Genomic DNA, 12,662 nt, shown 5'->3' on the forward strand with positions numbered 1-12,662 from the left:
CATTCTAATTCCTAACTTCCATGGTCTATAGTAGGAAGAGATCACTGTTTCCTGCAAGCAAAGCTGGAAAGGAGGTGAAGGTAAGGTTAGTGACAGTTGGAGAAGCGCTTACTTGTTGGCTATAGATTCAGAGAAGTAAGAAGATAGAGCATCCGCCTGGAGGTGAATAGAAAGCCTTCACATAGTTTGGACCAGTGCTTGTGTGGCTTTTACTTGGTTATCAGTAAGAAGGGAGTAACTGGGCATTAGGGAAAGAACCCCAGGGACAGAGGAGCCTGGTGGGCTGCAGTCTATGGGGTCGCACAGAGTTGGACATGACTGAAGCGACTTAACAACAACAGCAGCAGCAGCAGGGAAAGAAAACCTGACTAAAGTTTGTGTGAGTTACTAGTGAGTCAGATTTACATAATTCCACTACTTTCTTCTGAAATGTCTCTTAGTTGGAGAAAAAATGGAGGAGTGGTCATCTTGGCTTGGGGATTGTCCTGGTGAAAGTAGTAGTAGAAGATTAGGGAGGTGAGAGTCCCTGGGGTGCTCGTGACAAACAGCTTTGACTTGCTTAATCATGTTGTCTGGCACAGACTGGGGTAATCTTAGATGTTCTTAATAAATAGGATAAAATAAGAAGGGAGTGGTTGAAGGTTGAAAGTGATGAGGAGATATGAAAGATTGATAAAGATGACTGCTGAGTAGCTGTTTGGAGAAGGAATGAGGCCTAGGAAGTGGCATGGTGGTGGCTGGCTATGGATTGGCGATGAAGGTCAGTGGAGCCAAGCAGGCTCACATGCACTGTCCGCACATATGTTGAAATAATTTGAGGATAATGTCAGAGAACACTCACTGAACCAAGTTGCTGGGGGAGGTTAAGGCAGATTGGCCACGCAGAGGGGTGCATGCAGCAGGGAGCAGCCGATGATACCAGGGCTTATTTGAACAGGACGACAGAGTGGAGGGAAGAGGCTTCACATAAACAGAAGGGGGCTGGACCTGATGGGTCGACGGTCTGGAGGCGGCAGTTGTGGGGGAGAGTGAGTGCTCCTCATGATCAGGCCTCTGTGATGTCGTCATTGTCAAGTGTTGACAGTCATGTTTCTGTTGAAGAGGTGAACAAAGTCAGAATGAAGCAGAATTTGCCTAAGAAAAAATGGGGGTTGTAAGACTTGGAGAAGGGAGGGAGGGGAGGAGAGATGTGCAGGGGGGCCTCATGGGCAGCTGTGAGAGTTTGGTTGGCAAGGCTGGGGAGGAAGCTGGAGTGCGGGAGTCCTGGGGCAGGAGGGGGAGGAGGAGAGCATTGATCAAGAGGACCAGTGCGTGGAGACTGAAATGTAACCTCGCCGCTGGTGTCCCTGAGGGCCAGGGCCACTCGCCCTCCTGTCGGGGGTTTCCACAGCTTCGGATTTTTGGAGCTTGCTTGGAGGGGGGGGCGGGGGGGTGGTGGTGCAGGGATTCACTGCCCTCCCTGGAGAATTAGGATGTGAAGGAGACTTTGCGCTGACATGATTCTTGAGGCATGTGATTCTGTCTAATGTGTAAAGTGACAGAAGAGGAAATTCAGAGACACTGAACCTTCCCAACAGCAAGACGCTGTCTCTCAGGCTGAAGAAACCGTCTCCACTGTCCTGGAGAAGCTGGGTGTGGGCAAGGCGGAGGCTGGGGAACACGTCGCCAGGTCGCGCTAAGCCAGTGCCTTCTCCTTGTTTCCTCACAGATGAGCGGGACCGAGTGCAGAAGAAGACGTTCACCAAGTGGGTCAACAAGCACCTGATGAAGGTAGGCCCCCGTGGAGCCCCCGAGCTGAGCCTGGCAGCCCCTCCTCTCAGGCAGCTCATGGTGCTGGCCGCATGGTCCAGCTGATGGGGATGCATGCCTTTGTTTCTTTTCTTTCTTAAAAAAAAAAAAATATATATATATATATATACACACACACACATATATATATAAAACTAACATAGTCCTAATAGTGTGGAAACTTTCATGGATGAGCTTCTTGGTGAAGACTGTAACTCCTCCATTACCTAAGAAGGCTGAGGTTGAGGATACCATGGGGTGATTTCTGAGATTCCAAGAAAGCTTTGCGTCAAATTTTACATACTATTTTATAAGCCCCTATTTTGTTTTAAATTTTTTAATCTGATTACTGTGTAAGGATGGGGCAGAGGGAATCTTGTTCTTTCTTAAAGTGTGCAAGTCTTAAATCATAAGGAGATCCAACCAGTCCATTCTAAAGGAGATCAGTCCTGGGTGTTCATTGGAAGGACTGATGCTAAAGCTGAAACTCCAGTACTTTGGCCACCTCATGCGACAAGTTGATTCACTGGAAAAGACTCTGATGCTAGGAGGGATTGGGGGTGGGAGGAGACAGGGACGACAGAGAATGAGATGGCTGGATGGCATCACCGACTCGATGGACGTGAGTTTGAGTGAATTCGGGGAGTTGGTGATGGACAGGGAGGCCTGGCGTGCTGTGATTCATAGGGTCTCAAAGAGTCGGACATGACTGAGCGACTGAACTGAACTGAGTGAACTTTTTAGTATGTATATACATGTTTAACCCCCACGCAGTTTAAAATACAGAGCAAAATGTCTAGGATTGGAGGGAGATCTTATCATTATTTTTAAAAAGAGGAAAACCCAAGGCAGAGACATATTACCTACCTAAGGATAAACAGTACAACTAATATGACAGATTTGAATACAAAGTTTTTAAGTTATAGCAATTACTCAACTCAGGTAATTTTGAATTATGAATAATTGCTGCTCTGAGAAAGATCACCAGGGACCTCTTAATTGCTGTTTCCAGTGGTTTTTTCTTTCTCTCTTTTGATTTCTTTGCAGCACTTGATAGTATTGACTAACTCACTGCTTCTTTAAAGCCCTCTCTTACGTTGCCGTCTAGGACTCTGCTTTCTCCCAGGTTACCTCTTCCTTCCATGAATGCCTTTCTTCTGCCTCTGTCACTGGCTTCTTGTCCTCCATGCTGACGTCCTCTAACCTTGACCATTTTCTTGTTTTGTTCTCTGTATTCTTGGCAGTCTCATCTGTGTTACCGTGGGCATCATTCTGTTTGCATAGAATGCAAGGAATCACACAGAGAAAAGGATAGGGGTGATCTCCAGAGTCTGGTGCCTGGATGCATCTGAGCTTTAGGAACACTGTGCTTCTCTCTAGGCAGCTGCTCTCACCTCTTTTCATGAGCTCTTTTTCATTGTTCTTTCTCTCTGTGTGTCTTCTACATTCAGTTCTCTGCACTCCTTGCTTTTGCTTGTGTGTGAGCCGTGGTGGTTGTCCCTCAAATGGTGGTGTAAACCCCTGAAGCCACATGATTCTAAAGACACAAACACGAGCAATCTGGGTGGCTGGGGTTTTCTTCTCCTCTGTGGGTCAGGGGTCTGTCGATGTAGTTCAGTGAACTGTGGCCTGGGAGATGGTTATATAAATCAGACATAGCTCCCTAGGTCACTTCTTTAACTGCAGATGAGGTCGGTTTTCAAACTCTTAATACAAGATTTAGATCAGGAGGTAACGACAGAGCCTTTCTCCGTGTTCTTTCCTACGCCAAAGACCCGTGTCTCTTTAGTGTCCTTGACGCAGTCACCTGTGTGTTACCCAGACGTATCCTGTATTCAGTACATCCCAAAGTGCTCAGTATTTTCATTCACGTACCTGGCTGTCCAAGTTAGGAACCTGGAATCATGCTACGTTTAGTCCTGCGCATCATCTCTCCCTGTCACCAACTCCAGTCAGTCACTTCCAACTCAGAAAGATGCTTGCATCCGATTTCTCTTCTCTGCCCTAGTCCAGGGCCTCTTCTCTTGACTTGGCCACTATAATAGTTTCCTAAGAACAAATGTGGTGATAATGGTAGTAATTTATTGAGTGCTTACAGTAAATCATACTTTCTGTACTAAGCCCTTTACATGGATCATTTCCTTTAATTCTTCAGTGACCTTATACTATGCTGCTGCTGCCGCCGCTAAGTCACTTCAGTCGTGTCCAACTCTGTGTGACTCCGTAGACGGCAGCTCACCAGGCTCCGCCGTCCCTGGGATTCTCCAGGCAAGAACACTGAAGTGGGCTGCCATTGCCTTCTCCGACCTTATACTATAGATTCTGTTAATAGTCCCATTTTATCAGTGAGGTTTAGAGAGGTTAAACAACCTGTTCAACCTGTCACAGCACTAGAAAGAAGTAGAACTGAAGCACTAGAACTCAGGCGACCTAAAGTCTGGCACCTGTGTCCACCTCTGCAGTCGTGGCGCTGGTCTGCCCGCCTTCCCGGGCTCACAGTGTCACATTCCCCTTGGACCTTAGCTCTTGCTGAACTGTTGGGCACGCTCTTTATGACTCTGTATCTTTGCTCCTGGGGCACCCTCTGCTTGGATTACCTTCCCCACCTCTGTGCTGCCTGGACACCGCCACCGTCCCTCCACTTGATCAGTGTCTCCCTGACTCTCCCTCGTGGAATCGACGCCCTTTCCTGTGTGTCCTCCCTGTGCTCCTCACATGCTTCTGTTACAGCAGCGGCAGCAGTTGTCATTCTCCAGACTGTAATATGAAGGTTGATGTGTCTTATTTTTTCAGTCAGGACAAAGAAGGAAGGGAAAGAGAGAGAGAGGAAAAAACCTGCCGTTTTCCTCTAATTTCTTCAGCATTTACCAGCTGCCTCTCAGCTGGTGACAAATAACTCTGTCAGGGTGCAGAGCCCTTCACAGCCTGTTTCCAGCCAGGCACTCTCCCCTGTGTAGCCGGCGCTGCAGCCACAGGAAACAAGCCACCGCTTTCTAAACTCGGTGTGCTTTCACACTTCTTTGCTTATTCACTTCTTTCTCCCTTGAAGGCGTGTCTTGACCTCTGCTGCCTGGCCATCATCCACTTACTCTTCAAGGCCCAGGTCCAGTATCCCCTTCCTGAGACCCTGACCTCCATCCCTGTGACTATTAATTGCAGCTCCACCTCTGTTCCACACCACTCTGAAGAGACAGGTGTGTGCATGCACACATTGGTGTCCTCCGCACCTCGGGGGCTGGAACCTGCTGTGCTGCTGTCTCAGCCAAGTCCTGCACCAGGAGCATGAGAAGTATTCAGTAAGGCTTGGTTCCCTTGAGTGAATAACAGTTTGGTAGTCCTTTTAGCTTACAAAGCATATTCTAGTCTGGCTTGATCCTTACAGTAACCCTGAAGGATGTAAAGATATTTTATCCTTTCAATGTAGCAGCTGAAGAAGCCGAGGATTAGAAGGATGGAATGACTTTTCCAAGATCATACAGCTAGTGCATGATGGAGCTAAAGACCAATCACGAGTCCTCTGACCAAAATGACTTCTTGTTTCTATTCAATATGCCCCTATCTTGCTCTGTTTTCATACCTCATCTCTTAAGATTTGGAGAAGCTGAATTGTTCCTTCTTCAGGCTTGTCCCCCTAAACTTTGTAGTTCAGTACATATGCTCTGGTTCCCCGCTCTTCACTTGTAGCTGATGTTGCCTGTTGAGCCTCTGCCTCAGTGCTGTGTGATGACAGGAGGCTCAGGGCGGGGAGAAACGAGACAAACACACATGGCATTGTTAGCAGTTGGAGGCCAGCCAGAGCTTTACTTAAATCCCTGGCAATTTTTCATTTCTTCCTATTCCCCCAGCCTTACAGTTCCAATGGCATTTTCTTACCCTGGGGTGTTTTACAGAGGTTCACTGCTCGTCACAATCATTGCTCCATGCCGGCTGTCTTTGAACTTTGGGCTGAGAATTAGGGATCAAAATCTATGTTTTGTAGCTCAGGCATCCTTTGCTTTGCTCCCCAAGTACACATGAACCACATTAATGTTGCCACTGGCAGGAGACTGATGTAAGATCAAAGCAACCAAGCCCTCAAGTTGTAGATTTGGTTATAACCTAATCTCTTGGATTCCCAAATATCTCTTTAGGAAACAGTTCGTTATTGAGTAAGCTGATTCATTCCTCTTTATTAGCTGAGAACACTGTTGGTCCAGTCTTAAAAGAGATTTAAGAATGTAAGCACCTAAAATATGCATCCAGATCACCTAAGGCAGAATGCAAGTCCTACAGATGGAAGAGTTCTCTGCAGACACCAGAACCATCAGAAAGAAAGATCTAGAATTTTAAGTGAGGTTTTTATTTGCATTATCCCTGATCTTTCTCTGGGTCCTGGCAGCTTATAATGTATGGATCTGTCTCCCTAAAAAGAACTTCACGAAAGGCTGAGAGGGTGAGACAGAACAGAGAGCACAAGCTTCCTCTGGTCAGTTTCTATGGACCGCGGAGGCTAGTGGGCAGAAGGGAAGAAAAGCATGCAATCCGACAGATGGAGTCGTCCTTTCTATTCTTTTTCATGTATGCGATCTGGAAGCCACTGGCCTTCCTGGGGTTTTACTTAAGAACTATAGATAACGAGCAAAAGTTTTTAACTGCGTTTTTACTGATGTTCTGCTTGTTTGAGGCTGTCTAGCTAGTGGTGCCAGGCCCCCTTTCCTGTGCAGCCTCTGCGCCACGGCCACATGAGACAGCTCACTGCTCCCTCAGCACTGCGTGTGCTTTCACACCTCTTCGCTTATTCGTGTCTGTGGGAAAGGTCAGAAGAAGCCTGGCAGTGGAGTGCGCTTTAGGAGACTGAGGGAGGCATGCAGCTCAGGGGAGGAGCGTTGCCTCCGTTGCCCAGCTGTGACCATCGGGTGGTGGCTTGTGACCAGCTCTGCCTAGACCTGAGTTCTCAGGGCTTGACTTTACCCTCAGTGCATTTCAACCCCCACTGAAGGATTCGGTTCTGCGTTTGGACTTGGATTCTCTGCTCCCTGAGCATTAGTGTCTGCCTGTGAGGTAAAGCTACCCTTGGGGGACTTTACAGTCATCCTCATCCTCAGAGAATCTTTGTTGTTCAGAGTTGGCTGATACCACTGTCAGAGTCCTCAAAACTTAAGGAACTCTCAAAACAGGAGAAGTAGAATTGTTATCTGCAAGGAACCTCACACTTTACTCCCACATCATACTCTATTTATTTCAGCAGAGATTCCCAGCCCCCATTCTTGTTCCTTGCATTTGAGCACAGTTCTCTCCAGAAGACTATGACCCCCGCCTCCCCCCACCGCCAAAAAAATCCAGAACAACAACAGAAAAACCAAACAAAATAACTTACGACAACTATAATCTGCTTTTTTAGGGTTAAGCTTTTCCTGGAGGATAACTTTGGCTGTTGAATCGAAATGGAATTTTCCCTTTTATGGGTTAGAAATCTATAAATTCAGAAATCCATTTGAAGTTACCAGGCTCACTCTAATTTTCCCTGTATCTTTTAATAAGTATGTGTGCTGAGTCACTTCAGTCATGTCCGACTCTGTGCGACCTTAAGGACTGTAGACTGTCAGGCTCCTCTGTCCATGGGATTGTCCAGGTAAGAATACTGCAGTGGGTTACCATTTCCGCTTACAGGGGATCTTCCCAACTCAGGGATTGAACTCCATCTCTTATGTCTCCTGCATTGGCAGGCAGGATCTTTACCACTATCACCACCTGGGAAGCCCTTCAGTTCAGTTCAGTCGCTCAGTCGTGTCCGACTCTTAGCGACCCCATGAACCACAGCACGCCAGGCCTCCCTGTCCATCACCAACTCCCCGAGTTCACTCAAACTCATGTTCATCGAGTCGGTGATGCCATCCAGCCACCTCATTCTCTGTCGTCCCCGTCTCCTCCTACCCACAATCGCTCCCAGCATCAGAGTCTTTTCCAGTGAGTCAACTCGTCGCATGAGGTGGCCAAAGTATTGGAGATTCAGCTTTAGCATCAGTCCTTCCAGTGAACACCCAGGATTGATCTCCTCTAGAATGGACTGGTTGGATCTCCTTGCAGTCCAAGGGACTCTCAAGAGTCTTCTCCAGCACCACAGTTCAAGAGCATCAATTCTTCGGCGATCAGCTTTCTTCACAGTCCAACTCTCACATCCATACATGACCACGGGAAAAACCATAGCCTTGACTAGACGGACCTTGGTTGGCAAAGTAATGTCTCTGCTTTTTAATATGCTATCTAGGCTGGTCATAACTTTCCTTCCCTTAGTTAAGTATAAATGAGAGTAACTAACATAATCTTCTCTTTAAAACTTTCTCCTCTGGTTTATATATTGCTCTGCAACATAGTGTGGATCAAGGAAATTGAGCTACTTGTGTTTCTTTTAAGAGTGAGTCTTTGAGCAAAACTTTGCCAGATCAGGCTTTCTGCAAGTATTAAAGAATACTACAGGAGGATCCTTGGTTCTTTTGCGGGAACCTCTTATAATTTAATAATGTTGTTAATATGTTGCTTCTACTCTTCAAGCATCGTGGAAGCCTTGTGAAGGGAAAAGCAGTGAATACAGAGTCAAGAGACAGTGATCTGACACTTTCCCGCTAAATGATTTTACACAGTTATGTAACTTCTCTAGACAATGCATTTCTCATCTGTAAACTGAGAATGTTAGAGTTAAGTCATCTTTAAAGTCCCTTTGGGCTCAGATTCTGATACCAAGCACTGAAATGCAATTTATTCCCTTTGCTAAAGCCACTTGTAAATTGGGGGAAGCTGTTTATTTTTTCATACCCTCAAACCAATCTTTTGAAAATTGGGAGAGCAGAGCTTTCCTTGGTTTATGAATACAGGATGATTGGGGAGGATTGGCCTTGTCTGGAAATTTAGTCATTCGTTAATTTTTTAAAAGAACTATGTTGAGATTTAATTTACATATCACACATTTAAAGTATACAGTTCAGTGACTTTTATTATATTCAAAATTGTACAGCCATCACCATAATCAGTTTTAGAACATTTTCCTCACTCCCCATAAAGAAACCCTGTAGTCATTATCCCTAAACACCCCTCCATTCCTTCCCCTGTCTTGGGCAACCACCACTCTATTAACTATCTGTTTTCTATAGGTTTGCTGATTCTAAATATCTCACGTAAATGGAATCAAACAGCATGTGGTTGTTTGTAACTGGTTTCTTGCTCATAGTATAATATATAGGCATTTGGATTATTTTGTCTTTGGCTAATGTGAACAAAGAATGCTGCTATGAACATTCATTCATGTGCAAGTTATTTTTTCTGAACATATGTTTTTAATTCTTTTGAATATATACCTAGGAGTGGAATTTCTGAGTCATATGGTGACTTGTGTTTAGCCTTTTAAGGAACTATCAGGCTGTTTTCCAAAGCAGCTGCACCACTTTGTATTCTTCCTAGGAGTGTATGAGGGGTCCAGTTTCTCTGTAGCTTCACCAGCACTTATTATTTGTCTTTTTGATTATAGCCATTCTAGTGGGTGTGAAGTGGTGTCTGTGTGTAGTTTGATTTACATTTTCCTTATGGCTACTGATACTGAGCATCTTCTCATGAGTTTGTTAGCCATTTGTATATATTCCTTAGAGATTTCTGAAGAACCAATTTTGATGGTGATTTTCACAGGGACTACAAATAGGCCAGGACCTGGACAGTTGGCGTTTTTCACTCATCTTATTTGTTAGCAGAGTAGCATGATTGTTGGAAAGAAGCATACCTGTGGATGGTTCCTAAGCACTCTTGGCCCTACCTGGCTGCCCCTTAATATTTCTGGTAGTTAGTCCACCAGACTTTCTCTTAAGAGATTTGTGGAAAACTTTAGAGACAACCCAGTATGTACAAAAGAGGTAAAGACTTTAGAATGGGGGAGACCTGGATTTGATTGGCCTGGTCATTTACTAGCTGTATGATCTTGGTATGTTAGCTGAGCCCTCCAAAATCTCACCTCTGCATCTGAAACTTTTCTGATGTAAAAGCACTAGTAAATGTTAGCTAGTTCTTTATCCTTGTCTAGGCAGAGCTGTGTCCAGTGAGCTTCAGAAACAGACAGGTGTTCTCTGCTGAAAATTCTCTATAGGAAAAAACTCACTACACTCACCTCCCCCATTACTTCTGTCTATACCTCTCTGCTGTTTTTCATAGTTGCTTAGTTATTATAGTCACACAAAGACTCAGAAACATAGTAAATTAGTTCTCATCTAAATTTCTTTTAAGGTTCAGCTTTACTATTCTCAGGTGTAAAACTTAACTGGAATTTTCAGAAGGAGATATTGGAGCTTTGATGTGAAACTAACCTTTACATTTTAAGTGCCTCCCTTTTCTTTTCAGCACTCTGTGGTGTTTGGTGTCCCACTGAGAACATGATCTCATCTGGTTCACAACCCTATATAATTCATTTAAATAATTGCTCCTTGACTACTCCCGATTTTGGTACCCTGTATTCAGGACATAGCAGCAGTAGCAGCATTCAGGTCTTAGCTGTCAAAAATAAATCGCTTATTATTTTCTCTTCTCTTCTTAACCCTTAATATCAAGTATTTAATAATTTCTGACTTTCAAAAATCTTTTGTTTGTTTGTAATCTGATTTCCATCCCCCCACTTTCTAGATAATTATTCTCGCAAAAGCCCTCATATTTGTAGGAAAACTCAAAAACCCCTTCTTAATCTTCATCCTCCTTGTCCTGTAGCATTGGATACTGGTGATGATCTCTTCCTTGGTTTTACTTCTTGTTTGTTGCCTAACTCTTCCACTGCCTTTCCCCCACTCGCAGGGTCCTCTGTTGATTGCTTTCCCATCTCCTGCCTTCTAATTTCGGCTATTCCCTCAGGCTCAGTCCTTAGCACTCTTGTTTTTTTCTTTTTGCCCCATCCCAGAAAGCCCAGCATTTCCCATGTGTTTAGCTAGCACCTCTTTGCACATGACTTCTAAACTTGAGTTCTCAGCTGACCGGATTGGATTCTGGTATTTCCAGCTGCTTCAAGAACATTTCCATTTGTAGCTCCTTTGCTGTTGTTTTAAATTCAACATATTTAAAATTGAACTTGTCAAAATCAACTCCCTTTCCAACCCTTATGACCTGCTAATTTCTGTGAGTGGTGCACTGTGGTTGTCCCAGGCCCCAAGCTTGAACCCTTGGACCCACTTGAGGAGGCAGTCTTAAGATTTTGGAGCCACCCAGATGTTAGAGCCAGCTTTCGTGTCCTTGTGAGAGCCAAATAGTGAATGTTCAGGAGTCTTCTGAGCTATTTTCTAAGCACAGCCATGATGAAAAGTTGAATTATATAAACTTACACTTATATTTAAAATGAAGGTAATAAATACTCAAAATCCATTCCGTTGTTACCGTCTGTGCTCTTGAGGTTAGCTGTATTTGTTGTCTCTTTCTGATGGAAATACTGTGTATTGGTGTGCTACTGTGCATCTCTCCCTAGCATTGCTTTTAGTGATTTTATATTAATAGCTTGAAACTGGTCATGGTAAGAGTATTTACACCATGGAAATCAATAAGTGGTACAAATTTGATCTAAATGTATTGTTTCATTTATTGTCTAAACTTAAAGTGAGGGAGAAAATGTTAATATTGAAGATTAAACTAAAAAGTGTGTCATGTCACTGTCAATATCACACAAAAAAGTTAAAGACATATTCTTTAAAGATTTGAAAGCTATTATTCAATTCATAATGAACTGTTTTCTCCGATTGGGTTATCTGTGTGTCAGCTTCTTAGTCCTTCACGTACAGGTATAAACATGTGTATCCTTCATATTTCCACCCTCCTGCTTAATAGTCGCATGTGGTTTTCCCATTCTCTTTCTTTCTATTAAACATTTGCTAACCCTTCAAGTCCTTTCTCTTCTAGGAAGTTCACCGAGATGTTTCTAGTCTTTGTCTTTTCAGATTCTCAGCTTTGAATGCTAGAATATTACAGCTGGAAAGGACTTACAGTTCAGGCTTCCATGTGAATGTAGAAATTCCAGTATCCCAGCCCTTGCTTGAAAACCTCCGGTGACTAGAAATCCACTACTTCTAGAGTAACCCTTTTTCTTGTTGTCTGGAAAGTTATGTATATTGTAAAGGGTCTTCCTTCTTGTAATATCCACTAGTCTTCTGATTCTGTTTGTGCAACACTCAATGAAGTTGTCACTGGACTTGGAATGAATCAGTCATTTTAGCCACGTCCTAAAGTTGTGTGACCGTAACTTCTCGGAGCCTTAGCTTCCTCAGTTTCTCTTATGAAATAGGAAGTTTCTCTTATGAAATAGGAACTTCACAGGGCAGTTGTTTGGATTAAATAAATAGAATGAGATTATGGCTGATTTCAAAGCCTTGTAGTAATGGCAAAGGCTAAAATCAGAAAGATGAAACTGAGGCCAGTTTTTCCACTTAGTTTTGACCTTAGGCAAGTTACTTAACCTCTTTGTGCCTTATTTCCTCATATGTAAAATGGGCATAATATAATAATAATAGTAGTAATGTGTAATATAATAATGCCTACCTTACAGATGTTAGGGGTAGATGAGATAACAGCTAAAGCATTTAGTGTTTGACATTACCCATGCATTTTTCTAAAGTGATATTTGCTTTTTCATAGTTTCAGTTACAAATTAGAATTATTTTTCCCCAAAGGAGAATAATTCTCAAATTCACTATTTATTTATTTATAAGTATTGGGTAAAAAAGGGGTTAAATTAGAGCTACACCCCATTTAACACTGAGTGTCTAGCATTTTGATTTCCTTTGTAGCACTCTGGAGGGCTTTACTGACTCTGACGGGTCTTATGTGTCCATCACTGGCTGTTGTATCATATTTTTGTCCATAATAATTCCTGAGATGTTTCGGGA

At 43.7% G+C, this 12,662-nt stretch overlaps 1 protein-coding gene across 18 annotated transcripts in view; it reads left to right on the forward strand.

Moving 5' to 3' along the window:
* MACF1 (microtubule actin crosslinking factor 1) overlaps nt 1–12,662 on the forward strand; it is a 332,059-nt gene that overhangs the window by 110,685 nt on the left and 208,712 nt on the right. For all 18 annotated transcript variants that reach the window (XM_088835151.1, XM_088835150.1, XM_088835152.1 and 15 more), the window contains exon 2: nt 1,709–1,770. In XM_088835151.1, coding sequence (XP_088691277.1) covers nt 1,709–1,770 — 62 coding nt within the window. The remainder of the gene's footprint in view (nt 1–1,708; nt 1,771–12,662) is intronic.

Source organism: Moschus berezovskii, chromosome 4, assembly GCF_049115385.1.
Source record: "Moschus berezovskii isolate FMDL1 chromosome 4, NW_MosBer_1.0, whole genome shotgun sequence".
NCBI lineage: Eukaryota > Metazoa > Chordata > Mammalia > Artiodactyla > Moschidae > Moschus > Moschus berezovskii.